This window comes from Arvicanthis niloticus, chromosome 17 (assembly GCF_011762505.2).
Source record: "Arvicanthis niloticus isolate mArvNil1 chromosome 17, mArvNil1.pat.X, whole genome shotgun sequence".
Classification (NCBI taxonomy): domain Eukaryota; kingdom Metazoa; phylum Chordata; class Mammalia; order Rodentia; family Muridae; genus Arvicanthis; species Arvicanthis niloticus.
Window position 1 is genome coordinate 55,404,190 of NC_047674.1, and position 27,029 is coordinate 55,431,218.

The window sequence follows — 27,029 nt, forward strand, 5'->3', positions numbered from 1 at the left end:
ACCTATGTTATATTGATCCCTAAGACTGTGTGTGACACAGCTTGAGCATACAGGAGACACCCCAGGAAGGCTCAGTAAGACACAGACTGCCAGCCACCACGGAAGGTAGGGGCAAAAGGTAAGGAGTATGTCTTAAGACAAACTTTCCATTTTCTAACGTTTTATTGCTGTGAAGAGACACCATAACCAAGGCAACTTTATAAAGGAGAACAATTAATTGGGGCTGGCTTACAGGAGAGGTTCAGTCCATTATCATCAAGGTGGCATCCAGGCAGACATAGCACTGGAAGAGCTGAGAGTTCTACATGTTGTTCTGAAGGCAAACGGAAGACTGGCATCCTCAGGCAGCTAGGAGGAAGTGCTCTTCTGCAGTGGGTGGAACCTGAGCATAGGAGGAGCCCTCCAAAGCCCACCCCAACTTCCTCCAACAAGGCCACACCTCCTATCAGTACCACTCCGTATGGGCCAAGTATGTTCAAACCATGATAGCGTTCAAGATCCTTAGCTATACAGCAAGTCTAAGACCAGCCTGAGCTACCTGATACTCTGACAACAAAAAGGACGTAGACAACGATGGCCTGCCCAAAGCTTCTGAGTTTTGGGTCTGTGTGTAGGCAAAGCACAGCTGGTACTGATGCCGCTGGCATCCCTGGAGCTGAGAACTCACTAGAGGTCTACCTAGGGCCCGTGCTCATGAACAAGCTACAGTCCTGCTCTGGATTTCCTAAGAGCCATCCTTCTTTCTCCAGTGTGCAGGAAGGACTTCACACAGCAACGGGAGTGACATGATCCAGCTTTCATCCCTTGCCGGATGTGTGGTGGGCGACACAGGCCCGGGCATTTGCCTGCATGCATGTATGTGTACCATGTGTGCCTGGTTCCCCAAGAGGCTAGATTGAGGATATTGGATCCCCCTGGAACTGGGGTTACAGTTGTGTGCCGCCACGTGGGTGCTATGAACGGGTCTATGAACAGCCATTCAGTACTTTTTCTTTTTTTAAGTTGCATTTTATTTATTAGTGTGCTTGTGCATGCGTGTTCCTGTGGGAGTCAGTGCTCTTATTCTACCATGCTGGTCCCAGGATTGAACTCAGGTTGACAGGCTTGGCAGCAAGCACCTTTACCCTCTGAGCCATTTCACCTGCCCTATTGGGGGAGCTCCTGATGAGGATGAGGTGCCTTAGTATGGACCCCTCAGCTGGTTCCATGGTTTCATTTATGATGTTTCCTTCTCTGGAACATTCTTCTGGTCCCCTTCTCCTGTTTATGTCCTGTTTGTCCATAGTGAGATCTGTCTGTTGTAACATCTGCTCAACCTCTCAACCTCTCTGGGAGGCCGGATTACATGGTTTCTCTTGTTCATTGGCACAGTTTAAAATAGGAGGATGGTTTTCTGTGGATAAACAAGAAAGGGTCTGATGTTGGCTATGAAGGTGGGGCAAGGCGAGCTTTCTTAAAAAGGGTTAAGCTGAGCTAAAATTTCAGAGATAACAAGGACTAGACTATAGAAAGGAGGAGAGAGACGAGTTTTCCGGTTGTGAGTAGTGTGTGCAAAGGCCCTTCGGAAATAGTGCGGAGCCTGGTGGCCTAGTTAGCAGTTGTGATTTTTAACTAGGAGCATAAAGACATCTGTTTACATTGTGGGATGGGGAGATGGATTTTTAAAGTCTATTTGGCTGCTATCTATATGAAAGACTAGAATGGAATTAAAGGTCAGGGGTCTGCAGGCAAGTTGCAGACTGCTGCAATCGTCCCGAAAACAGATACTGTGTCTTACCCGGGATGACAGGGGTGAAACCAGAGAAATGGGCATGGAATTAAGAAAGTGTGGCAGACATGGTGTTCAGGGGGAAGGGCTTGCTCTACAAGCCTGATGGCTTGAGTTCTATCCCCCTGAGTACTCACAAAGGTAGAAGAAACATCCACAAAGTTGTCCTCCAGTCTCCACATGGACCCTGTGACATCATCACACCACACACACATACACACACACACAGAGCACATATCACATACCATAAATTAAATTTTAATTTTAATTATGTGTGTATCTATGTATGAGTTTGTGGACATAATGAATGCAGGGGCCCGGGGTAGCCAGAGGCATCCAATATCCGATGCCACTGGGGCTGTAGTTGCAGGTGTTTGGGAGACGCCTACTGTGAGCGCTGAGAGCAGGCTGTGGGTCTTTTGTAAGAGGTGTAGCCATTCTTAACCGTTGAGCCTTCCTTTGGACACAAATCATCGCTTAAAGGGAGTATAAAGAGGAGGCTGGGGATGTGGCTCAGACCGTAGACTGACTGCTTTTCTTGTATATGTGCGGCCCTGGGTTCGATTCCACAGCACAGCATAAACCAGTCATGGTGGCACCAGGGCTGGAAGCTCATGGACATTATGGGCTACATAAGGAGTTCAAGGCCAACCTGGGTTACATGAGACCCTGTCTCAAAAACAAACAAACAACAGTAACAGCAAAGCTGTTAGGAGAAGCTTGTGAAGTGTGGAGGTTGGTTAAGGGAGAAAGAGGCAGTATGATGGAAAACAGTTTTAAGATAAAGTGTGATCAAGGAATTAAGGGCTGGAGAATGCCTCAGCCATTAACAGCTTGCTGCTCTTCTTGAAGTCCTGAGTTTAGTTCCCAGCACTCACACTGACTGAGCAGGTGCCTATGCTCCAGCTCCAGGGAATGCAGCGCCCTCTTATGGCCTCTGTAGGAACACACAAAGATACAGACATGTCAATAATTAATTTTTTTAAAAGAAATAATAGAACCTTAGTTATATTTGGGGTTGGAATCAGGCTGGACTCCCTAGGGATGTGTAGTTTGAATTCAGAACTGAAAGTGGCCCGGTACATTGGCGTGTTGGAGAAGGGCTGAGGAGGGGGATAGCTAGCTCTTCATATGGGGCCTGTCTTAGGGTTTTACTGCTGTGAACAGACACCATGACCATGGCAACTCTTATAAAGGACAATGTTTAATTGGGGCTGGCTGACAGGTTCAGAGGTTCAGTCTGTTATCATCAAGGTGGGAGCTTGGCAGCATCCAGGCAGGCATGGTGCAGGAGGAGCTGAGAGTTCTGCATCTTCATCTGAAGGCTGCTAGGAGAAGATTGACTTCAAAGCAGCTAGGATGAGAGTTTTAAAGCCCACACCCACAGTGACACACCTACTGCAACAGGGCCACACCTCCAAGTAGTGCCACTCCCTATCCTAGGCATACTTAAACCATCACAGGGGGACAGCATGTGCCAAGATCCTGTTGTGGGACAGAGGACATCAGGTTTGATGACAAGGATCCTTGAAAGACTGGCCAATCTGTAATCTGTGACAGTTGAGTTGCCTTGAACATGGCAGTGGTGGACAGCTGTCCAAGAGCTCAGCCCCTGAGAACTGGGCAGGTAGGGCTTCTCTGAGAGAGCTAGAGGGAAAGACAGAGTGTCTCCTCACACTTGGATACCAGGCTCTGAAGGACAGAGCATTGCAGGGCCTGTTTCTCCTGTCTCTCCCTCTCCATGCTTACTCTCACGTGGGTTCAGGCCTTCACCTGAATGCAGCTAGACAGATGCTTTCTGGTTGATGCACGTCCGTCCCTGGTCAGAGCTGGATTCCTTGATAAAAGGCAGTTTCTGTTTTGAGATGTGTTTCAGTTTCATTTCTGCTGCTGGGATAAAATACACCCCCCACCCCCTGACAATAAGTAAGTCATGAGTCCCGGAGAGATGGTTCAGTGGTTAAGAACACCGGCTGCCCTTCTAGAGGACCCTTCTTGATTCCCAGCAACCATATCGCTGTTCACAACCATCTGTATGTAATTCCAGTCCCAAAGGATCCAGTACCACCTTCTGGCCTCCACAGGTACCACACACACGGTGCTCAAACGTGCATGTAGGGAAAGCATAAAATACACATAAAATAAAAATAAGGAAAAAAAATGAGCAACTTTGAGAGAAGGGAACTAAGTTTAGTTCACAATTCCAGACTGTAGTCCATCACTGTGGATAAGTCTCAGCAGCAGGAGCCTGAGATAGCTCGTCACGTCGCATCCACAGTTAAGCAGAAAGAAATGAATGCATGTATGCTTGCTCATTCTGGCATGATTGTGCTCGGCTTGACTTCTCTTTGCTTATGCAGTTCAGAAGCCCTGGCTTAAGGAATGATACTACCCATAGTGGGCTGGGTCTCCCACACCTATTAATTAAGCTAAACCTCCATAGAGATGTCCACAGCCAGCCCAATGTAGGTGGTCCTGTACTGACTCGTTCCTCCCAGGTAACTCTAGGTTGTGTCAAGTTGACAGCTAGAACTAACCATTACAGTGAGACTGGGCAAGAAGCACTGGCTGTAAACTCCTATCCAGCTCCCTGTGGTGTGGGCCTTCTTTTGAGCAGTGATGGATGCTGCTTCTGGAACATGTCACCCCTGTTCTTAGTACCCTTGTGCAACTTCTGAGTAGTCAGGGACTGCCCCTCATTTTCCACACCGCCTCAAATTCAGGGTCAACTCCAGATGTTTTTGCTTATAAAAAATCCTCCCTGAAATAAGTTTGTGAAACTCCTTTGTCTTCGACTTTTGAGGCGGGATCTTATGGAGTCCAGAATGGCCTTTGTTTCCCTCCCCCCCCCCCCCCGGGATCCTCCTGGCTCTGAGTGCTGGAATTACAGGCATGTGTCACCACGCCCAGCTTAGTTTTGGTAAAACTCTTCACCCCCCAGCTCACATTCAAGTTTACATCCATGGTTTTTATCGTATTTGCCAGTGTGATGTTCAGGATATTATAAATATTGATATTTTAAGTGGAACTATGACATCACTTCTAAATGTATCCCATGGAACCTAAACACCCTAACCATTCAATACCCACCCATTACTCATTTAAAACACACACACACACACACACACACACCACATACAGACACAGGTATTGTGTCTTCCGTTATTCCTTGAAACTTTATTTATATTTCATGTCCCCCAGGAATTCTATACATAGTATATTCTTAGGTTTAATGCTTTTTCGTTTGAGTTCCCGTCCTATTTGTCTGTAACAATTTTATATAAAGTTGACATTGTTCAGCTTCGGAATCATGAGTCTATATTAAACTTTCTTCTGGTTTGAGTTCTATAATTTTAATAGTGCACAATTGGTCAGTCCACAGGTAAATAATAAACAGAAAAAGTAAAATTATATCGAAAATGTACCTCAAGACAGTGGTACTGAATAACTTTTTATAAAAATAAACTTCTCACTGGGCTGGCGTGATGTTCAGTTGATAGTTTGTTTCGCCTGCATCAGGCCCTGGGTTTGATCCCCAACACTGTATAAAGCTGGGGTCCCCAGTCCTGCAATCCCAACAGTTAGGAAACAGAATCAAGAGAGTCAGGAGCTAAAGGTAATCCTCAGCTACACAACAAGCTCAAGGCTAGCTTGGGCTACGTGAAACCGTGGGGAGACAGCTCACTGGTTAAGAGCCATGTCTGTTCTCCCAGAAAATTAGCTCAGTTCCCAGCACCCATAGTCAGGGAATGATAACATCCAGTTACTCCAGCCCCAGGGCATCTGACACCTTCTGGCCTCCATAAACACATTCATAAACACACATGAAGATATAAAGAAATAATTTAAAAATAATCTAAGAAGATTATTTATTGCTAGTATGCAAGCGGACCAGCCTTTTCCATCTATCCAGACATAAAACCATTGTTCATTCTTGATAGGAAGAACACAGAGTTTTATCTTAAGACAAAATAAAAACCAGGGAAACCTCAGAACTGGAGAAAAGGTTCCATGATCAAGAGCACTTGCTGGTCTTCCAGGGGACCCAGGTTCAGTTCCCAGCACCCACATCAGGCATTTATATCTCCTGCTCCAGAAGACCCAGTGCTCCCTGGCCTCAGCAGGCACTGCACACATAGGAACTTACACAGTATATACACACAACACACACACACATACAACACACACACACACATACAACACACACACACAACACACACACACACACACACACACACACAACACACACACACACACACACACACACACACACACACACACGTGTATGGTTCCAGGAATCCAGCCGCATTGTCATTGTGCATGTGACCATTGAGCCATTCTGTCAAATATACATATTCTTAAAGCAAGATCTGCTTCTGAATTCTACACCAAATATCACATCATGATCCCTCACCCCAAATTGGCATGATTCCTTATATTTGAACTTCCTTTTAAGTTTTATTTCTATTAGTGTTTGAGTGTGATTGGGAATGAGTGTGTATACCATGGCGTGGGCGTCAGGGTCAGAAGACAACTTCGAACAGCTGTAGAACTTTCAGTTTGTTTTTCAAGATTTATTTTTGGTGTGTGTGTTCATGTGTTCAAATACCCTAAGAAGCTAGAAAAGGGCATCAAATCCCCCTGGAGATGGGGTTACCGGAGGTTGTGAGTGTCCCGACTTGGGTGCTGGGAAGTGAACTCAGGTCTTCTACAAGAACAGGAAGTGATGTTTAATCACTGAGTCGCCTCTCCAGCCCCATAGAACTTACTGAGAAAGGGGTTAGAAACAAGAAGGCCAATGAGATTTCTCAGCAGGTACAGGAGCTTGCTGCCAAGCTCAATGATCCAAGTTTGATTCCTAGAACCCACAGGGTGGAGGGAGGGAGCTGACTTCCACAAGCTGTCCTCTGACTTCCACATGTGCTGTGGCATATGAACACTTGAACGCTCACAAGTGTATGTACACACACACACACACACACACACACACACACACACATACACTAAATAAATAAATAAATAAATAAATAAATAAATTGCAAGCAAATTATGAATCCAGTTGGCATCTGCACTGGAACAGGTGAGAGGTTTACCTTCCTTTTTATAAAAGAGGGGAGCAGATGGAAAAGGACCACGTGTACGTCTCTCATCCCCCTGTTCTAGAAAAGTACTTCTGTGGGAGCTCAGGAACCTGAGAACTCTTGCTTTTAGAGTCTACAATGCGTGTGCTGGGTCTGCAAAGCTCTCCTGTACTCCCAGAGATTCACAGCCCAGTCTGAAAACGACAGAAGAACTGGAATGATAGAGAGAAGGCTGGGAGGTGGACCATTTGCTACACAAACACAGGGACCTGAGTTCAAATCCCCAGCACCTGTGTAAAAAGCTGAGTGTGCCTGTCTGTGGCTATAACTCCAGCAGTGAGAGCGGCCTACAGAAGAGGAGTGTGGGTGCTTGCTGGGTACTAACTAATCTATCATAAGGTTCATTGAGACACCCTGGAGTAAGGTGGGAATTGATTGGGCAGGATGCTAGAAGTCATCCTCTACCTGCACATACTCAGACACTTACACTCCTTTGGGTGAGTATACACACCACACACACCATGGCACTCCCATGGAGGTCAGAGTACAGTTGTCAGAAGTCAGGTCGATCCTTCCACCATGTGGGCCCCTGGATTTGAACTGAGGTCACCAGGCTTAACAGCAAGTGGTTTATCTTTTACTAATGACCACAATATTCGTGATAATGGCTTGCCAAGAAACATCCAGGGAAATAAATTTTGTCCTTTGCATCCTGTCTTCCAGGTGTGAAGGACGTTCACCCACCACGGTGGTGTCTGGTCCGTACCTCAGCCTGGGTGAGGATGTAGGCACTTCGGCTCTGCTGATGACTGGTTCAAGCCAACAAGGACCACTGCCTCCAGCCACCCTCACAGACATGTCAGCCGTGGAGTAGGGTGGACGCTTTCTCTCATCTTCTCAGGGTTTCAAGATTTTTTTGGATTTTCTTTATTTCCTCTTTTTTTGTTTTTGTTTTTTTTGTTTTGTTTTTGGTTTTTGGTTTTTTTGGTTTTTTTTGTTTTTTTTGTTTTTTGTTTTGTTTTTTTGGTTTTGGTTTTGTGGCTGAACATTCATAAGCAAGGAGGGCATCATGGGGGACCAGCAACTGTACAAGACCAATCACGTGGCCCACAGTGGTGAGAACCTATTCTATCAACAGCCACCCCTTGGTGTCCACAGCGGGCTGAACCACAGCTATGGGAATACAATCTCCGGGGCTGGAATGGACGCCCCGCAGGCCTCACCCATCTCTCCTCACTTCCCTCAAGATACTCGGGATGGTCTCGGCTTGCCGATTGGCTCCAAAAACCTTGGCCAAATGGATACCTCCAGGCAGGGAGGATGGGGAAGCCATGCAGGGCCTGGGAACCACGTCCAGCTTCGTAGCAACTTGGCCAACTCAAACATGATGTGGGGGCCACCGGCCCAGGTGGAGCCCACTGATGGCTACCAATACACTTATTCCCAGGCCAGCGAGATCCGGACCCAGAAACTCACCAGTGGTGTTTTGCACAAGCTGGACTCTTTCACCCAGGTGTTTGCCAACCAGAACCTGCGGATTCAGGTCAACAATATGGCCCAGGTGCTGCACACCCAGTCAGCAGTGATGGATGGAGCCTCTGACAGTGCCCTCCGTCAGCTGTTATCTCAGAAGCCTGTGGAGCCCTCAGCATCGGCTATAGCTTCCCGCTACCAGCAGGTGCCCCAGCAGCCTCACCCTGGTTTCACAGGTGGACTGCCCAAGCCAGCCCTTCCAGTCGGGCAGCACGCTCCCCAAGGACATCTTTATTATGACTACCAGCAGCCCCTGGCCCAGATGTCCATGCAAGGAGGACAGCCACTGCAAGCCTCTCAGGTGCTGTCCAGCCATATGCAGCCGTTGCAGCAGCACCAGTATTACCCACAGCCAACGCCTCAGCAACAGCAAGCCGGACTGCAGAGGATCTCCATGCAGGAGATGCAGCAGCAGCAGCAGCAGCAGATTCGCCCCTCACCGCCTCAGCAGCAGCAGCAGCAGCAGCAGCAGCTCCAGCTGCAGCAGCGGCAGAGTTCACTGCAGATACCTCAGTATTATCAGCCCCAACCCATGATGCAACACTTGCAAGAGCAGCAGCAGCCACCCATGCACCTGCAGCCCCCTTCGTACCACAGGGACCCTCATCAGTATACCCCGGAGCAGGCACATGCTGTCCAGCTGATCCAGCTGGGCTCCATGCCTCAGTATTACTATCAGGAGCCTCAGCAGCCCTATAGCCACCCCCTCTACCAGCAGAGCCACCTGTCCCAGCACCAGCAGCGTGAAGACAGTCAGTTGAAGACGTATTCTAGTGACAGACAGACCCCGGCTATGCTGAGTTCCCATGGGGACATGGGACCTCCTGATACAGGGGTGGCAGATCCAGCAAGCTCAGAAATGACCCGGGTCACTAGTACCCTTCCTCACCAACCGCTCCTGTCCCCCAGTGGGATCCACCTCAACAACATGGGATCTCAGCATCAACAGCCATCTCCCAGTGCAATGTGGCCCCAGGTATCTCAAAGTTTGTCCGCATATCTGCATGTACGACAGACTCAGCCGGGCTAGAGTTTCTGTAATGCCCCAATGCTGCCTGCAATCCTCATCCTTTTCATTCTTTATACATCTCACAAAGGTTGCTCTACGTCTGTGCCAGACTCTTGGAATACAGAATCAATTTGGATTCAGTCTTTGACCCTGGGGATTTGTCACCTTACTAAAGAGATGGCCAAAATATTGTAGTATGTCTGAAACGGTTAATGTAATGATCAAGGCCAGGGGCCAGAGGGTTGGCTCAGTTCAATCATAGGATGCAGGGCTTGGCATCAAGTGCTTGTAATCCCAGCACTGGGGAGGCAGAGACCAGAGGATCCCTCGGGCTCCCTGCCAGCCAAGCTAGCTTACTCATAGAGCTCTGGGCTAGTAGGAAACCCTGTCTCAAAACTATCAGGTTGGGCGGCCATGATGGATCAGTGGGAAAAGCACTTGTTACCTCAGCTGGAGGCCTGAGTTTCGCCCCCAGGACTGAGGAGAGTACTGACCCCCACAAGTTGTCTGTTCACTTCCAAACACATGTTGTGGCAACACACACACACACATAAAAGATAGATAGATAGATAGATAGATAGATAGATAGATAGATAGATAATAAAAATGTTGATGTGGACAGTGCCTGGGGAACAATAGCCAAGGGTATCCTAACCTCTAGCCTTCACTCGCATGCCCACATGTACATACATAACCACATGCACCTGCACACATACAAATATACACACATGTACAGTGTCTATGTCAGAGGCAAGAGAACCACAGAGTGGGGACATCTCACCTCTACTGAAACTTGGTCCTGAGATTATCCCCAAGACACAGATTGTCCTGTGACTTCTGCACAAACACTGTGCACATGGATGGTCCCTACCCGAGGCCCACACCACTTCTATACACGCCATACATGCAATCACATACACAAACACGCCATACATGCAGTCATATACATGAAGTTCTTGTTTGGTTGGTTTTGATGCTATCAGGTCTCCTGAAATGATGCTGTACCACCCATTCCCTCTCTTTGTGGGGATGGACCCTATAAATGCAGACTAGATACAAACAGAATAAGAAGGGTAGAAGGAGATGCGTCCCAGAAGGCTTGGGGCTGGCGTCAGCTGTGAGTTCAGGGAGTAGTGGGAAGAAACCAGATGCCAAACACAGGCATGAGTAGACATGTTGGGGTACTCATGGTCAGAGAAAGTTCTGGAAGGCTAGATCCTGGTGTTCAGACAACTTGAGATTCCTCCCCTTTAGAAATACATGTTTGTTTTTATTCTTTTCTTGTTTTCTTTCGGTGCCCTGTTTCTAAAAATTAGATGCACTTACCTGATGGTAGAGGCCAGCCTGGATCCCCGGAATCAAGGTATGATCAAAGATTTGGAGTACTTGGGAGGCTGGGGGGTTTCTTGGGTTGCGTAAATAACTCACTTCTAAATCCAAGGTTAAAGTTCCAAGGAAAGCATAAGGAAAGCAGTAGCAGCTGTGTTTGAGCACCCAACCTGTGTGTTACACGGAGAAAATACCAGTAAGGCAGGCATTGCTGTCAGGCACCTGTCAATTGCAAGTCCTCCATGATCTCCGCTGCTGCTCCTCTCATTTTAGAGATGAGAAAGCTGGGTTTGCTCTCTGAAGGGACACATAGAGCAAGGAGTCCACATAGAGTAAGAAGGTGCACACGTTTGGCTGCTGTGTGTTCTGTTCTTTATCAGTTCAGCCACTGGGGACTTACTGGGTGCCTTCTGTGTACCGGGCTCAGAGATGAGTTTTGGGTGTGTCACGGTGAACGGTACAGAACTCACTTCCTTCTCTCAGGGTCATGGTGGGTGGGTGTTTAAAGCTGTGGATGAGAAAGCCCCAGTGCCTGGAGGTCTAGAATGATGGAGGATGTGTCTTGTCCAACATGATTTTAAGAAAGCCCTTTCTGCTGGAGAGACGACCTAGCCATAAAGAGCTCTTGCTGGTTTTGCTGTAGACTGAAGTTCGAGTCCCAGCACCCACACATGTTGGCTCACAGCTGCCTATAACTCCAGCTCCAGGGGATCTGGTGCCCTCGTCTCAATCTCCCCAGGTACCAGGCACACACAGTGCACACACAAACAAGCAACTGAAACACAACTCGTGCACACACACACACACACATTTTTTTTCAAAGACGAGAAAGCCCTCACAGATCAGTGAGATGGCTTTCCAGGCAGAGGTGCTAAGCCTAATGACCTGAATTTGAACCCTGGGATCTATATGACAAAAGGACAAAGCTGACTCCAACTTTTCCTCTGACCCAACACACACACACACACACACACACATAATTTAAATTTTTATTTTTTTAAAGCAAGCTTTTGCTCCCTCTAAGCCTCAGTTTTTCCATCTGAACATTGGGCTTGGTTATCTGGTGTATATTGAAGCCACAGACCATGGTAGATTAGATAAACAAAATGATTTCATTGTAGGTTTGATGCCTTGTGATAAATTCTTGTTTCCCCATCACTAATGTGTATGTCCTTTCCATCTGGCCCTAACCTTCAGCAGCAGCCAAACCAAAGGAGTGTTTGGGGAACAGTTTGATGCCAAGAACAAGCTGACATGCTCCATCTGCCTGAAGGAGTTCAAAAGCCTGCCTGCCCTGAACGGCCACATGCGGTCCCACGGGGGAATGAGGGCCTCCCCCAGCCTCAAGCAGGTCAGCAGGAACCCACCCCATCCTTCACGGGTCATGTGCTGCTCGCTTTGCTTTGCTGCTGTTGGAGTGAGACAGGGGGATGGATGTGTGCCTTTTGTGGTGCCAGGAGAGGCACAGTCTCCACTTCCCTGGCTTCCTAGACAAGTGTCAAAAGCAGAGTGCTAGAAATCTCTTTAGGGAATCCCATCTCTGTTCCTAGAGAAAGGTGCAGAAGGAACTATGTCAACGTGAGATCTATAAATATGTAAATACAGTGTATATACATATGCAAATGTAAAGTTGAAATCTAAAGTCTCATTGAAGCACTCAAGAGATCACTCTGAGATCAGTGGTCAGTGGCTAAGAAAAAGCATGCAATTCTCAAGCTCTTGGCCAGAATTTCCGTCCATCCATGCAGTGATTGGTTGTGGGTAGGATCCAGTGATCCTGTAATACCCTCAGGATTTTCCAGGTGGATAGCCATATAAGAAACCATCTTTGGGTTCGGTTAAAAAATCATAGAATTTTCTGAAAATTCTTTGAATATTGAATTTATGAGATTCACTGTTCCATCTCTATTTCCTGGCTGTGCCAGACAAAAGAGTCTATCTTCACTTTTTTAAAATAATTTTTAAATTTTATGTGTATTGGTGTTTTGCCTGTATGCATGTCTACATGAGGGTGTCAGGTCACTTGGAACTGGATAACAGACAGTTGTGAACTGCCATGTGGGTGCTGGGAATTAAACTCAGAGCCTCTGGAAGTGCAGCCGGTGCTTCTAACTGTCTCTCCAGCCTGTCTTCACATTTTAAAAATAGTATGTTGCCGTGGTTCATGCCCCTATAATCCCAGTGCTCACAAGGTAGAGAGACAGGAGGATCACTGCAAGTTGAGGCTAGCCTGGTTTACATGGCAAGTTCAAGGCTAGCCAAGGCAACATAGCAAGACCCTTGTCTCAAAACAAACAAACAAACAAACAGAAAAGGAGAAAAGGAAAATGTATGTTTTCAGCCTGGTGTGGCATTACACACCTGTAATCCCAGCACTCAGGAGACTGAGGCAGGAGGATTCTGAGTTTGGGCTACCTATTGAGAACCCGTCTCAAAGAAACAAACATAGCCATAGCATTTTCAATGTGGTTTCCTAACCTGAATAAAATTTAGGCTGCAGTGATCGTTTCCATTACACACTGAGTCAACTGAGACCCAAGGAATGGAAAACTACATAAAATCACATGTTTAGTTTTGACTGAATAGGCAATCCCTGTCCTTTACTTCAAAAAGCCATGAAAGCCACCAACTTTTTTTTTTTAATATTTTCATATACAAGTGATACCTTAAAAGTAGTTCAGGGACCCAGAGTTACAGGAAGGAAACCACCCAGCTGTGGTTTTCTGTTCCCCACCACTGATGTCCTGGAACCTCTGAGGAAAAGCAAGTCCATCCCCCTTGGGAGAGCTGCTTTCAGCCAGGATCAAAGCCTTTATTGTCTGTGTAGGAGGAAGGAGAGAAGGCCCCACCACCTCAGCCTCAGCCTCAGCCTCAACCCCAGCCGCCACTGCCACCTCCGCCTCCGCCGCCACCGCAGCTCCCTCCTGAGGCAGAGCGCCTCACGCCTATGGTCATGCCCGTGTCTGTCCCTGTCAAGCTTCTGCCACCCAAGCCCAGCTCTCAGGGGTTCGCCAACAGCGTCGCTGCCACCCCTTCGGCCAGAGACAAGCCAGCCAGCTCGGTGTCGGACGACGAGATGCCTGTGCTCGTGAGGATGACCCTCTCCCCCCCTCACTCTCCCCAAGGGGCTGCCCCCTGTGCGCCTGCTGTGAGTTGCTGCACTGCCACACCTGCCTGGGGTGGGGACATTGCTTTGCTTTCTTGGAGATGAGGACAGCTCACTGGCCTGAGCTACTTGATATAGTCTCCCTCTCAGGTTCAAGCCTTCCAGGCCACCTGCACTTGACCATCCGCTCCATACTTGTTACTGCTCCAGGCTGATGTTCTAGATCCAGTTCTGATGACTGGCATGTTCTCATGTGTGGATGTAAATGACAATCCAGTTGGCAGCCATCAGTATAACCTTACCAGTTACTAAGATAGGAAAAGTATCTCAGCTAATAAACAGCTGTTTTCCTGTCCTGGATCTTTCCCAAGACCTTTGGGTCTCCCCAGATCCAGCTGCCAAAGAGGTAAACCTTAGAATGATTGCACCTATGGAAAGTAGATAAATCATTGGCTTAGATGATCTACCTGGTCAATAGCTTCAGCCATTGTCACGCCTGCTTTAATCCCTGGGTTCTCGGTTCCATTACAGTTTCCCCAATAAGCCCAATGAGAGCCAGATCCCGCAAATCTCAGGAAAGCAAAGTGATTCATGTTTCTCAGTCCCTGTTAAATTCTCCTTGCCTTTGCACCCTCTCCTCTTCTCTCTGCCTCTTCTGCTCTCTACCCTGGGGAAATAATGACCTCCATGGTTGACCATACCAGACTTGTCTCTTCCCACAGAGTATTGTGTTGGGTCTTAAGTGTCCTGAAAGAATGAGTGCATTCTGGGAGTCTAGGAGCCATTAAGGGTTGAAACATTCAGAAAAAGAACTGTTTTGGGTTCTTTTGTGACATTGAGGCTCAGAAGAGAGGCTGAGGGACCACCTCCATATTCTGGCCAGAGGGGACTAGTAACAGACGTAGACAGGATAGCTTATCTACACACACACACACCTCGCCTGAGGAAGCTGTGTGGTAGGTGTGAGAGGCTCTGCATCTGTCCTGGAAATCACACAGGGATTACAGCCACCCATCTCATTCAAGACAGTGAGTAGAGAAGTTAGGGAGAAACCTATTCCCTGGAGGTGGCAAGATGGAAAGACAGATGTCTTCTGCCAAAATGGTTCCTCTTACAAGTTTTGAGCTTTACATACAAGTAATTGGATCTTGGCCTTCTCCCAGGCTAGTGACGAACAAGTATACAACATAACCTTCTCTCCCGATTCGGAGAAGTGGCTTTGAGTTGCTGCTCCCAGCCAGCTAGATCAGGAGGGGAAAGTCTACAGAGTGTTTGCCCTGAGTTGCAGAGGTAGGATGCTCTGTGGGTGACGTGCATTAACTGCATTTTTAAACTTAATAGTTTTGCTTTATTATGGGCTATTCAGATTGTAGCCCCATCATAAATCAAGATGTACCCGCATACCAGGTGGGTGGGTCCAGCTATCAAGGCAGCGTGGTGGTGGGTTTTTTTGTTTTTTGTTTTTTTTTTTCCTTAGGAAATCATTATGGGAGTTCTGGGTAGGCTAAGTAGGAAGGGGTGAGCTTGGGTTTAATGCAGGGGAGAGAGACACCATCAGCTGGCAGGCAGCTGAAGCAGAAGCATGCTCAGTGAATGAGTAAAGAACAGAAATCAAGCCCTTGATGTAAAAAAAAAAAAAAAAAAAAAAAGTTAAAAATTCAGGAAAGAGGTCTAAATTCTAATCTCAGCTCTGGGAGAAAGCCAACTTGAAATGTCCCTCTTGAGAATCTCCGATTCCCCCAAAGTGTTGGACTTACCAGTGGCCTTTTCCCTCCCCTAGGGGCAGGAGCTTTATAAAATTCAGTGTTTGACTCTGCCCCCTAGAGTCCATCAGACCATGACCCAAGTGTGACAGTCCGGGTGGTTTGACATTCTGAGTTGGGCCGCTGGTCCAGGTAGCTCAGAGAGCCTTGCCTGGGAGATGATAAAGCATTATTTAGAGATAGAGGCACCAGAAAGAGCCTTAAAAGGACTTTTTGAACTCTATGTTTAGGCTCCTGATCAGAGTTGAGGCCACCGAGAACTCCACATTTCTTAAATGACCTTCAGTGACCCAGGAACGGGCCTTAAAGGTTTCCAGATTTGCTCCGCCGTCAGGGGTGGGGATGGCAAAGCCACCTTTTCGAAACATTCTCCTCAGCGGGCTCTTAGCTCCTCGGGGTCTCTTCTGGGCCTCGGCTGTGAGGCGCCCCTACTTGAGGAAAGGAGGGAGGCTGGAGGGTACCGGTCTACGGAGACCACGTTAGCGCTCCCTCGGCAGCCTCCACGCTGAAGCCGGGAGCCCCTCTCCCCCTCCTCCATCACTTCTGCCTCCCCAAGAGTCTCTCCTAGAGGCTGGGATGCCACCTCGGAAGACCAGGGAGCTGAGGAAGAAGTAGACGGCGGGAGGGGAGAGGCAGAACCCACACTACCGAAGGCAGGCCGGTGAGAGGGGGCCCAGAGCCGAGGGGAGCTGGGGCAGGTCACATGGCCTGGAGGCAGCTGGTCATGTGACCATGAAGGTCTTTCCCATCACCCCTTGCTGCTGTCTTCACTCGCCACTGTGGCACTAGAGCTGCTGGGCACTGCAGCTGTGCCTGAGCACCTCAGAGCCTCTCCACAGGTATCCCGGGTGGCTGTCACACCAGCTCTCGGCTTTTCTGGGTTGATGCTGACCCCCCGACCCAAGTCTGTTTCGTCCGGCTTTGGCATACCCTGCTTCTCTATTTGACGTGCATGTGTGGACTTACTAGTATATGTGTCTCCGTGTGGCAGGTCCCCCAGACGAGGCTGGGTTCCTCGCCATAACCTAACCTAGCTCTTCTGACAGGAAGCAGGAGGCGATGGGAGTGCTACAGAGGAGCCTCAGAGGGGCGTGGCAGGGGAGCGTCACCAGCTCCAGCTCCAGGGGAGCCCGTTAAAACGGCCTTGAGGATTGTGGGCCACTGTGCCCCGGCCTCAAGTAACCCTGTAGAGCCGTGGTGACAGCTCGGGGAACCTGTGCTAGGCACGAACCTCTTCCTGCCCCTCAGCCTTGGGCCTTGCATCCCTGAAGAGAGGATTCTGTCCCCTGCTTAGAACATGTGTGATCTATCCCTGCAGGCGCAGTGGGGGAAGTAAAGAGCCACTCTGCTGGGTTCCACTCAAGACAGATGGAAATGCAGTGATATGCCAGAGTTTTAATTTACCACTTCTTGCGGACCCACCCTACCCTTCTCAGACCTTCCGGATTTTCTTTGCTAACCAGCCCAAGGCCGATGTGGTGGGAGTGGGAGGGGACGAACAGAAGGGAGGCAGCCTCTCCCCCACCCCCTTAGAACTTTCGAGATCCCTGGCCAAAAAGGGGCCAAGGCAAGGATAGCAGTTCTGTACTTAGAAAGGGGACAATGGCTGGGATGTCCTAGTTTGAATCCCAACTGTTCCTCTCACCCTAGGAAATCCCCCGGAAACATCCACCCATCACCGCCAAAGTTGAGGAGCCCCTCAAGACCCTACCAGAGAAGAAGAAGTTCCGGCACCGGCCTGAGCCCCTCTTCATCCCACCACCGCCTTCTTCCTATACCCCCAACCCCACCTCTTACTCGGGGGCCACCCTGTACCAGAGCCAGCTGCGGTCCCCACGCATCCTAGGGGACCACCTGCTCCTGGACCCCGCCCACGAACTGCCCCCCTACACGCCGCCACCCATGCTGAGCCCCGTGCGCCAGGGCTCAGGACTCTTCAGCAATGTCCTCATCTCTGGCCACGGCCCTGGAGTGCACCCCCAGCTGCCCCTCACTCCCCTCACGCCCACGCCACGCGTGCTGCTGTGCCGTTCCAGTGAGTCGTCCCTTAACCCCTGGTGTCACCCCTGTCGGTTTGGATACTACCCTGAGTGGGTGGGGAGTCTCACTTTTTTCAACTGGCTAGTTTACCCCGTGGATTTCTGTGAAATATCCGTTATGTGTTCCACGTACGATGCGAGGTGTTCCTAATGTCTTCGCATCGCATTTAGTAACTCAATGGAATCAGTCTGAGGAGAGAAGCGAGTCAGAGTGTCTTTGGGATAAAGAGAAAAGGGAAATGTGCACACTAAGACTGCTTTGGTCAAAAAAAGATGCTTAAGATAAATATTTAGCGGTGATACACATGGGAGCTGTTATTATAAGCAAGAGTAAATCTTAATATTTACTGTGCTTTAAAAAAATCAATCATGAACCCTGTAGGTAATATTCTAGTGTAGCCCAACTACTATAGAAGCTGAGGCAGAAGGGATGGGGGGAGGTTGAAGAACAGCCTGAACAACACAGGAAAACCCCATCTCCTCAGTAGATATTGAGGGGGCCTAAGGGAGAAGAGAGATCTTTGTAGCTAGGTTTCTTTCTGGTTGCCTAGAAACCATGTAGCTTAGCCAGCCAGCTGTTCCTCACACTGTGGGAAATGGTTATCTTAAGGCCCGGATTCCCGAGCACTGGGGAGGCTGAGGCTTGAAACTGGAGAATAGGAAGTTCAAGACCACACTGAGCTACACGTGAAGACCTTGTCAGGGGGCTGAAGGCTGGGGGGAGAGAGATAGAAAGAAAAAGAACCTCATGAGTTTATCCAATCTTCCGGAAATTGATATGAGTTGGGTAGGAGAAGAGCCTTGTTGTTACTGCTGCTTGGCTAATTACTGGTCAGCTAACTTCCATCTGTATTCATTTCTTGGGGCGTTTTCCCTTGTTGTTGTCTGGTAAACTCTGGTGTTTGTGTTTCAGGCAGCATCGACGGCAGTAATGTGACAGTCACCCCAGGACCTGGAGAGCAGACTGTGGATGTTGAACCGTAAGGAACAGCCAATTATTCTTTAGAGCATACACCTCAGATAAGGAAAAGTCTGGAAGCTTCTAGAAAGGCAGTATTTCCATATTCAGTGGCCACTGAGGGGGGAGAGTTGTGAAAACAGTAGGACCATGACTTCCTTCCTGTTTCCTTATAGCTGCTTGTATCTGCTAGTACTTCAGAGACTTAGGGCTAAGTGTGAAACCCTAGATTCAGACAATCTAGCACCCCTACCTCCACAGGCCAGCCTCTAGACGTACACGTTCATATCCCCAGTGGCATTGCGGCCTCTCTCTTGAAGGTGCTTAACTAGAAGAGAATTCTTCTGAATGTTCTTTTTCCCATGTTCCCTCTGTGACTCTTGACCAGTCTTCCAAATGGGCATGTTGAGTATTTGAATCATTTCATGATTGGTGGGAGGTACAGTATTAATACACCCACTGGCGGCTTGACCTCCAGAGGGTATCGGAAACCTCTGATAGGACCATGCCTTGCATTTTAGCACTACAGTGCCGTAACTGTCTGTCTGATAACTGAGACATAGTCTATCCCAGTAGATAGACTATGGATTTATCTATCATAGACCACATAGATCCCAGCTGACTAACAGATAGGCATCTGGGGCAGGTAGAAGTGGCTTGGCTTGCGATTTCATCCTATTACTTAAAATGGTATGAAAGTAGTGCTTACAGAATTATTTATTTCTGGATTTTTCCCATTTAATATTTTCCTCCAATATTAATTCCATCTAAGTATTCCAGCTAATGTTAGTTGGTCACGGGTGACTGAAAACCACAGAAGGCAGTAAAGAGGCACTACTTTACTATGGAAGGAAAAGATGATTCTTTTCATGAATGAAAAGAGGCCATAGAGCCGGGCGGTGGTGGCCCAAGCCTTTAATCCCAGCACTTGGGAGGCAGAGGCAGGCGAATTTCTGAGTTCGAGGCCAGCCTGGTCTACAGAGTGAGTTCTAAGACAGCCAGGGCTATACAGAGAAACCCTGTCTCAAAAAAACAAAACAAGAGAGAGAGGGGGGGGAAGAGAGAGAGAGAGAGAGAGAGAGAGAGAGAGAGAGAGAGAGAGAGAGAGAGAGAATAGGCCGTGGAATGGAGCTTTGTAGAGTCTGGAATCAGAAAGCTTGAGTTGACACATCCTAGCTTTGATTTTTACTGAGTCGGTTTTTTGAGGCCTTTGTTGGTGCCTTGAATGGGAATCATAATTACAGTCTTATTTGTATCCCAGGTCATTGTGAGCTTAGATGGCACAACCCACGTAAAAGTGGTCTGGAAGGGATAGATATTTTACATTGGTGCCCACACTTAGCCCCCCTCCTTGGTTTGCTCTAGCCATGCCCTCGACAATCTTCTCTTGGAATTAGCTGTCCTTCCATTCTGGTTTCCACTGAAAGGCTGAAAACTGAGAAGTTTCAGACTGGCCCCTTGCCCTACCCAGGTCCCCAACTATAGCAGACCTGACTTGGACCCACCAGCAATATAAATGACACTGCACCTTATTAATATTGTAAAGCTTGAGCCTTTTGCTGGGCAGTCTCCCAACTACTCTAACCGACTAATCCTGGCACTACATCCTACCATGTGGCCAGGTCTACCTCTCTGCTTCACTCTGATCCGACCGTTCACCTCTGTGTCTCCTGGATGAGTCTCCCCTGTCTGATTCCTGCCAGCTACTGTCCGTCAGATCTTTATTACAGCCAATCAGATACAATTCTAGATTGTGTTAGGCAAATGAGGAAGAAAGAATATTTACAAAATATGACACGGTGATAGGCCATAAAAATAACAAGACCAAGATCTTGCCAGTATTTAGTTCTCTGCTGGTATAAAATTAGCAATTGACTGTGCAGAGACACACCTTCACACAATGTACCCCAACACCCAGCATTAAAGCTGTGCTTGCCAGTGACAAGGCCAGGCCTGGACTTGGAGGGCCCTGCTCTGGCATTCTTCTAGCAGAAGAAACTGCTTCCCTGGTGCTTGCAGTTCCTGACAGTTGCCCCTGGTCTAGGCTGTCACACTGAAGACCATACTGTTTTTCTTTTCATTAAAGACGCATCAACATTGGATTAAGATTCCAAGCAGAGATCCCAGAACTGCAAGACGTCTCCGCCCTGGCTCAGGACACACACAAGGCCACACTGGTATGGAAGCCGTGGCCTGAGCTGGAAAACCAGGCCCTCCAGCAACAAGGTACTGGCACTTCAGAGGGGCTGGGTGGGTGAGGCTGGCTTCTCTAGCAGGGACGTCTGGCCCCATAATGGGCATGGGGTTTTATGATACTGAACATGTCTGATACAGTGACTTCTCATTCTCAACAGTGGAGAATCTTCTGAATTTGTGTTGTTCCAGTGCTCTGCCAGGTGGAGGGACCAATTCAGAATTTGCTTTGCACTCTCTCTTTGAGGCCAAAGGTGACGTGATGGTAAGGAAGCTAGGAATGGGGGCTTTGTGGCTGCATTAGCTCAGTGAGTAGGCCTCCTGCAAAGAAAGCTCCACCCAGACTCCTGCTGACATCTCTGTAACTAAATTATAACGAGGGGTAGATGTGTTCTAGAAATGAGAATTTCACTTCATGCACTATGATGGAGGCTGAGGAAAAGCTTGAGTAAAACAAGAACTGGCCTCAAGGTCCTTCCTGCTGTGGAAATCAGCCAACCTTCAGTGCCTCCAGGCCTCTCTTCTCTAGGTCCTTAAGTGGCTCAACTTTCCCACCTTTAACATAGTTCTGAACACTGGGGACCTTCATTAGAGACACTCAAGTGTCCCTACACTAGAACTATGGGTCCATCTTCCAAGAGTCAAAGCTGACCATTTGTCTTGTCATCCTTCACTTCTGTCCAGATAAGTCCATCAATAGCCTCAGTTTCCCTTCTATAGGAAGGACATGGTTCTTCCTAGTTCTAGAATCAGTTTCCTGCTTTTAGATTTTACGGAAATGCAAATAAATAAATAAATAAATAAACAAATGTGCCAATACTTCATGTGTGGTCTAGAGTGCTTGCCTTTGAGACCAGTGCCCTTCTGGAACCTTCAGAAACATGCATAAGTCACTGTGGCGTGTTCTTAAGGTGTTTGTGCTGATTCATCAGATGGTGGGGTGGCCTGGGGGTTCTGGATTTTCTTTCTTTTTTTCTTTATTTTTATTTTATATGTATAAATGTTAATTGTGTGCAGTATCTGTAGAGACCAGAAGAGGGCATCAGATCCCCTGTAACTAGAGGTACAGGCTTGTAAGCCACTTTATGGGGCTGGGAACTGAACCTGAGTCCTCTAGAGGAGTACCCAATGTTTTAACCACTGAGCTGTCTCTCCAGCTCAGAGGTTCTGGGTTTCTAAGCAGTTCCTAAAGGTTTCTGAGGCTTCTGACCTGTGGACTTAGAATAGCAACATTTCTCTGCCTTGCTTGGCCCAAACCCATCCACTCTCCTGCTGTCTTTTCTTTTAAAACCTAGAGGGCTCTCTTCCAGGGGATCCATGTTTGATTCCCAGCACCCATGTGGCAGTTTAAAACTGGCTATAATTCCAGTTCCAGGAGAGCCAATGCTCTCTTCTAGGTACCAGGCATACTTGTGATGCTCAGACATTCATATAGGCCTAGGTTTCGTGCAGTGAACTTGTATTCACAGTGATGGGAGGCAAACAATGGCAAATCCTTAGGTTTCATTGGCCAGACGGCCTCATCAGCTTGGTGACCTCTAGGCTAGTGAGAGATACTCTCTCAAAACACAAGGTGAACAGCACTTGAAGAATGAATGACAGGTTATCATCTGACCTCCACATGCCCACACACTTTCACACGCACATGCACACGCATACATGTACCCACATGAACACAGACAAGACAGCTGCAGGAGGCAGATCTGAAGGGTTTACTTGGTGACACTCTGGAAGGACAGCATGTGGTACACTTTGTTACTGAAAACAGCTGTTTTTAGTCAGTGATAAAGAGAGCTATGATTGTCTATAAGGCACCCACTTCTTCCTCTCAAACCCTGCCATTGAGAACCCGCCTCCCTTCAGAGAGACCCCACTGTCTCTCCAAAGGAGTACTTAACTCACAGTTGCTGGTCTGTTTTCTGTGGTGTGACCAGCTAGCTTCAGGCATGAGCTTGGGGCTGGCGGGGGAGGTGGGAGTAAAAATGTTGAGACCTCTCCTCTTGGAGCCAAACTGAAAGGAAATGCCCATTAGCATTGTCTGTCCCTGGGTTTCTTTCCCATTCTACAGCTTCCTGGTGGGACTCGCTCATAGACTGACTTCTGTCTTTTCTCTCTGACCCCACAGGCTACCCTGGAAATGCTGCTGCTGCAGAAGCCAGTCAGGTTAAAATGTCATCCTTTAGCAAATTACCACTACGCCGGTAGGTTGCCAGGATCCCTGGACCCAGTTGCTTCCTAAGAGTGGGCAGCTCACGTTTGGCTATGTTTGGCTATAGTTATTTATTTGAACAAACAGATGACACTTGCTCAATTAGCCCAACACTGCTGGGCATGTGTCAGTGTAAACACCTGCTCCCGTGAATGTCCCAAGACCTGGGAGATGGTACACGATGGCTGCCCACCTAGAAGTGGGACCTGTGCATCAGAGGAAAGAGCCACCAAGACTACAACACAGAGCAGATCACTATTAGCAGCCCGTGGCTTTGGAGGCAGTAATGGTGGGTCTTGGTCGAGGCCCTAGGCTTTCTATAGGCTTGAATTAGAAAAAGAAAAGAGAGGAAAAGGCTACTCCAGTGCCAGGAAAAAAAAAACTTCATGCATGTGCGTGTCCAGGGTGTGTGTGTGTGTGTGTGTGTGTGTGTGTGTGTGTGTGTGTGTGTGTGAAGTAGGAAACAGCTTTAGATTTAAACGGAGTGTGAAGGAAATAGATTGACGAGTCTGAAGACAGCAATTGAGGCCATGAATGAAGGTTCCACTAACTGGAAACCCATCCACTTTGTCTCCACAGTCTTGCCTTGGTTGTCTACTTCAGAGTGACTGGATCTTCCATTGCTCTTTGGTTTTTGTTTGTTTTAAAGACTTTATTTTTAATTATAAAAATTAAAAATTTTTATGCTCAAGAGCACATTATTACAGTACCCACAGAGGCTAGAAGAGGGGGCCAGATCCATGAAATCTGGACTTAGAAGCAATTTTGGGTCACCTGATAGGGGTGCTGGAAACCAAACTCCTGTCCTTTGCAAGATCAGTATACACCGTAGACCACTGGGCTAACCCTCCAGCCACTGCCCCTTGATTTGTATCATTTGAGGGTTTCTTGGGTGCCTTGGGCAGACCTCCCCTCAGTAGATGCTGAATGTATGGTTGTGGGGATCTGCCAACACTACTTCCAGTCCCTCACCAGACAACCAGACTCAGCCCAGATGTGGCGGCTTCTTTACAGGTCATCCTCCTTTTGTCTTTCCCTCCGTCCTGTTCTTCACTTGTGCGTTGGCTTTGCCACCTGTTGTCACCACGAAGAAAGGCCTCAAAGTTGTATATGAAGGATACCCAAGGGTCAGTTTCAGCTGACAGCAGTTGCAAAGAAGAGACAAGCAAGAAATGGATACTTGAGGTTAAAGGCATCATGTAACCAAGGCCAAAGGAGCCAGCTTCATCATCTCCCTCTTTTGTGGGTCCAAAGATATGGGAGTTCACCAATCTACCACGCAAACAGTCATTGCCTCTTCATTCCCAGAAGCATATGCTGTTCCATTAAACCCTGGCAGCTTCGTGTGGGCTAAAAGAAGCTTCCAGCCACCAGCTTGGAGATGCTGCTGTAGTTAACCTCAGGTCGCACTGCCTCACCAGAACCTTAGGATTGAGCATGGCCCGCTGTGAGCCTCTTCATCCAGGACATGATTCCTGTCCAGTTGTTCCCGGTGCGGTAAACAAGAACTGTTTTGTTTTTATGTGCATCATGACACAAAAGACTGGGAAACCAGGGGCAAGAGCAAGCTCCAGCCTCAAGCAAAACAAAACATGAAAATGTTACCAAGAACTTTGAAGGTCTGCCGAGACACATTAAGCTTTTTGGATTAAATATTGTTAGCTAATCCATTCCCCCAACTCCTTCCCTCTCAAATGCCTTAGGAAAAACTCTTGCTTTCTGAAGTCATTTCAGCCCTTGGAGACCAGAAGTGGGGGGTTACCATCACCTAAGTCTTCCAGTTGCTTGCCTTCTCAAAGTGATTACAAACCAAGCCTCTGAGAATATTCTAGCGTTGTGAGCAGATGGGGCAGAAGACACTGGTCCCTAAAGTCAGATACAACTCCATACCTTTAACAGTTGCCTATCAAGACAGGGGAGACAACTGAGTTTGTTGTATCTTATGTCCCAGCCACCATGACATACTCTGAAAGCCCCTGTATTTGGTTCCTGAGGGTCACTAAATACTGTGCCATCATAGCCCTGGCCTGCCTTGGTTTCTATTACTCCCAGTTGGATGGTCAGCTCAATTTCTGCCTCACTGGAACACTTACCCTCAAGTTCTCTTTGGCTTCCAGCCTGACGACTAGACCCATCTGACTCCTGGAATTTCACTTTGGGCTCCTAGTTACTGCTCTGGTTTGGTCTTCATTGCTAAGTTTTATCAATCTTCATTGATAAAACACTGACCAAACCCAACCAAGGGAAGGAAAGAGTTTATTTGACTCATAGCTTATAATCCACCAATGAGGGAAGCCACAGCAGGAAGCAGAATGTGAACCAGACCATAGAGGAATGCAGCTTGTTGTCTGACTTAATCTGGCTTTTTCAGCTACCTTTCTTACACAGCCCGGGCCCAGCAGCCCAGGGGTGGCACTATCCACAAATGCCCAGGCACTCCTCCATCATTTAACAGTTAAGAAAATGTCTCACAGACTTGGTCACTGGCTCCAAGCTGATGGAGCCAGTTTTTCAGTTGAGGTTTCATCTTCACGGATATGTCAGAATTTGTGCCAACTTGACCAAAAGCTAACTGGGACACCTAGAAAAGGAAGTCAGATCCAGTCATTGCCTAGAGGGAAAAGGCGGGATTCCTAGGCAGACAGATACAAGCCTGTGGAAACACTCGTCTCCCTCACTCAGGACCAGGAGGAGGAATGCTATGAGCCAGTGAGCCCAGCCTTGAAGGCAGTCTGCCAAAGTTGGAGAGCCTGTGCAGCATCCTCTGAGAACAGCTGTGCAGTGCCTTCCAGCACTCAGGCCACTCTGGGACACACTATCCCTCTCAGTTCCCTCCACCCATAGGTGGCTCGTAGGCCTTTCTAGTGATTTCACTTAAGCACTCACAGAGGGTGAGGTGTGTATATAGAGAAGCCATGGCAGTTGTGCTCAGACAGCTGGAGCAGTGGTGATTTCTCCACTGAACGGGTCTTTTATGCAGATGTGCGCAAGGTATTGGGGATGGTAGAATTAGATCTAGCTTCTTCACAGGGTACAGCAAAGACTTCTGTCATGTCCCACCACAACCATGAGCATCCATTGGGGCCTCAAACCCTGCTTTGACTTTTGAAAAACAAATGAGACCTGGGCAAGACACCCTTTCCATAAGGAGTGTCCAGGCTCTTGTCTTGGAAACTGCCCAAGGTTAATAAGGAGACGGAATTCTGTACTTGCTAAAATTACTTTGCAAAGAACACAGCTGTGGATGCTTTTATTTTGTTTTATTTTGATTATATAGTAGATTTCTTACAGCAGGACCTGAGTCTGTACATTCTCTTGCTTCTCCTGACACAGCATTTGAAAAAAAAAAAGTTTAGTGACAAATTTTAAATATGGGCTCAAATTGAGGGCCTCCCACCTTTTTGCACCTAGAAGAAACTTGGGTAGCAGCCTGCATTCCAAGAAAAAAAATCTGATCTTCGCCTGCTGTAGATAACTCTGCATGGCGTTGAAAATCTGGCATAAAGTCTCCCCTTTTTTTACAGCAAGCATGTCCTGCAGTAACCCCGATAATGACATCAAGTTGGGGGTTTTTTGTTGTTTTTTTTTTAAGTCCTGAAAGGAAACCAGAGAGACCCTCTAAAAAAGATACTGTGTCCACGTTTTCTCTGCCCCAGGAATGTCTGTTTTTAATTGCCTGGGTTTGCTATAGATTGGCCCCAAATTAGCCACCAACCAGAGGCTGTTTCCCAGCAACCAAAGCTCCGAACATTTTGCCTCTAGATACTACATTAGTGCCCGTTTCATCCAGTTAATTAGGCGCTTTGTCATTAGCCTTAATCGGCTCGTTAGGGCCCCTGCTGATAATAGCCCAATAGCCAGGAATCCCCAGGTGGAACAAGTAAGTCGGGGGGGGGGGTGGGAATGCCAGCCCACTAACCTCATTTGCCAGCCTGGAGGGCGGTGGAGATCTTACAGAGAGAAGCAGAGCTTTGAGAAACCAAGCAGGGACAGGCAGCCACACATCAGAGGGACAACGTGTGTCCGGTAGCCCGAGCTGAT

At 47.9% G+C, this 27,029-nt stretch overlaps 1 protein-coding gene across 20 annotated transcripts in view; it reads left to right on the plus strand.

Annotated features, from left to right (window-relative positions):
* The window catches only part of Trerf1 (transcriptional regulating factor 1), a 219,557-nt gene that overhangs the window by 166,570 nt on the left and 25,958 nt on the right, over nucleotides 1-27,029 (plus strand). For 9 of the 20 annotated variants that reach the window (XM_076915312.1, XM_076915316.1, XM_076915314.1 and 6 more), the window contains 9 exons: nucleotides 7,573-9,358; nucleotides 10,708-10,754; nucleotides 11,918-12,071; nucleotides 13,548-13,868; nucleotides 17,240-17,624; nucleotides 18,542-18,608; nucleotides 20,673-20,812; nucleotides 20,941-21,044; nucleotides 22,905-22,980. In XM_076915312.1, the coding sequence (XP_076771427.1) occupies nucleotides 7,919-9,358; nucleotides 10,708-10,754; nucleotides 11,918-12,071; nucleotides 13,548-13,868; nucleotides 17,240-17,624; nucleotides 18,542-18,608; nucleotides 20,673-20,812; nucleotides 20,941-21,044; nucleotides 22,905-22,980 (2,734 nt within the window). In that variant the 5' untranslated portion in view covers nucleotides 7,573-7,918. The remainder of the gene's footprint in view (nucleotides 1-7,572; nucleotides 9,359-10,707; nucleotides 10,755-11,917; nucleotides 12,072-13,547; nucleotides 13,869-17,239; nucleotides 17,625-18,541; nucleotides 18,609-20,672; nucleotides 20,813-20,940; nucleotides 21,045-22,904; nucleotides 22,981-27,029) is intronic. The other 11 variants (XM_076915319.1, XM_076915321.1, XM_034521598.2 and 8 more) reach the window with 7 other exon arrangements.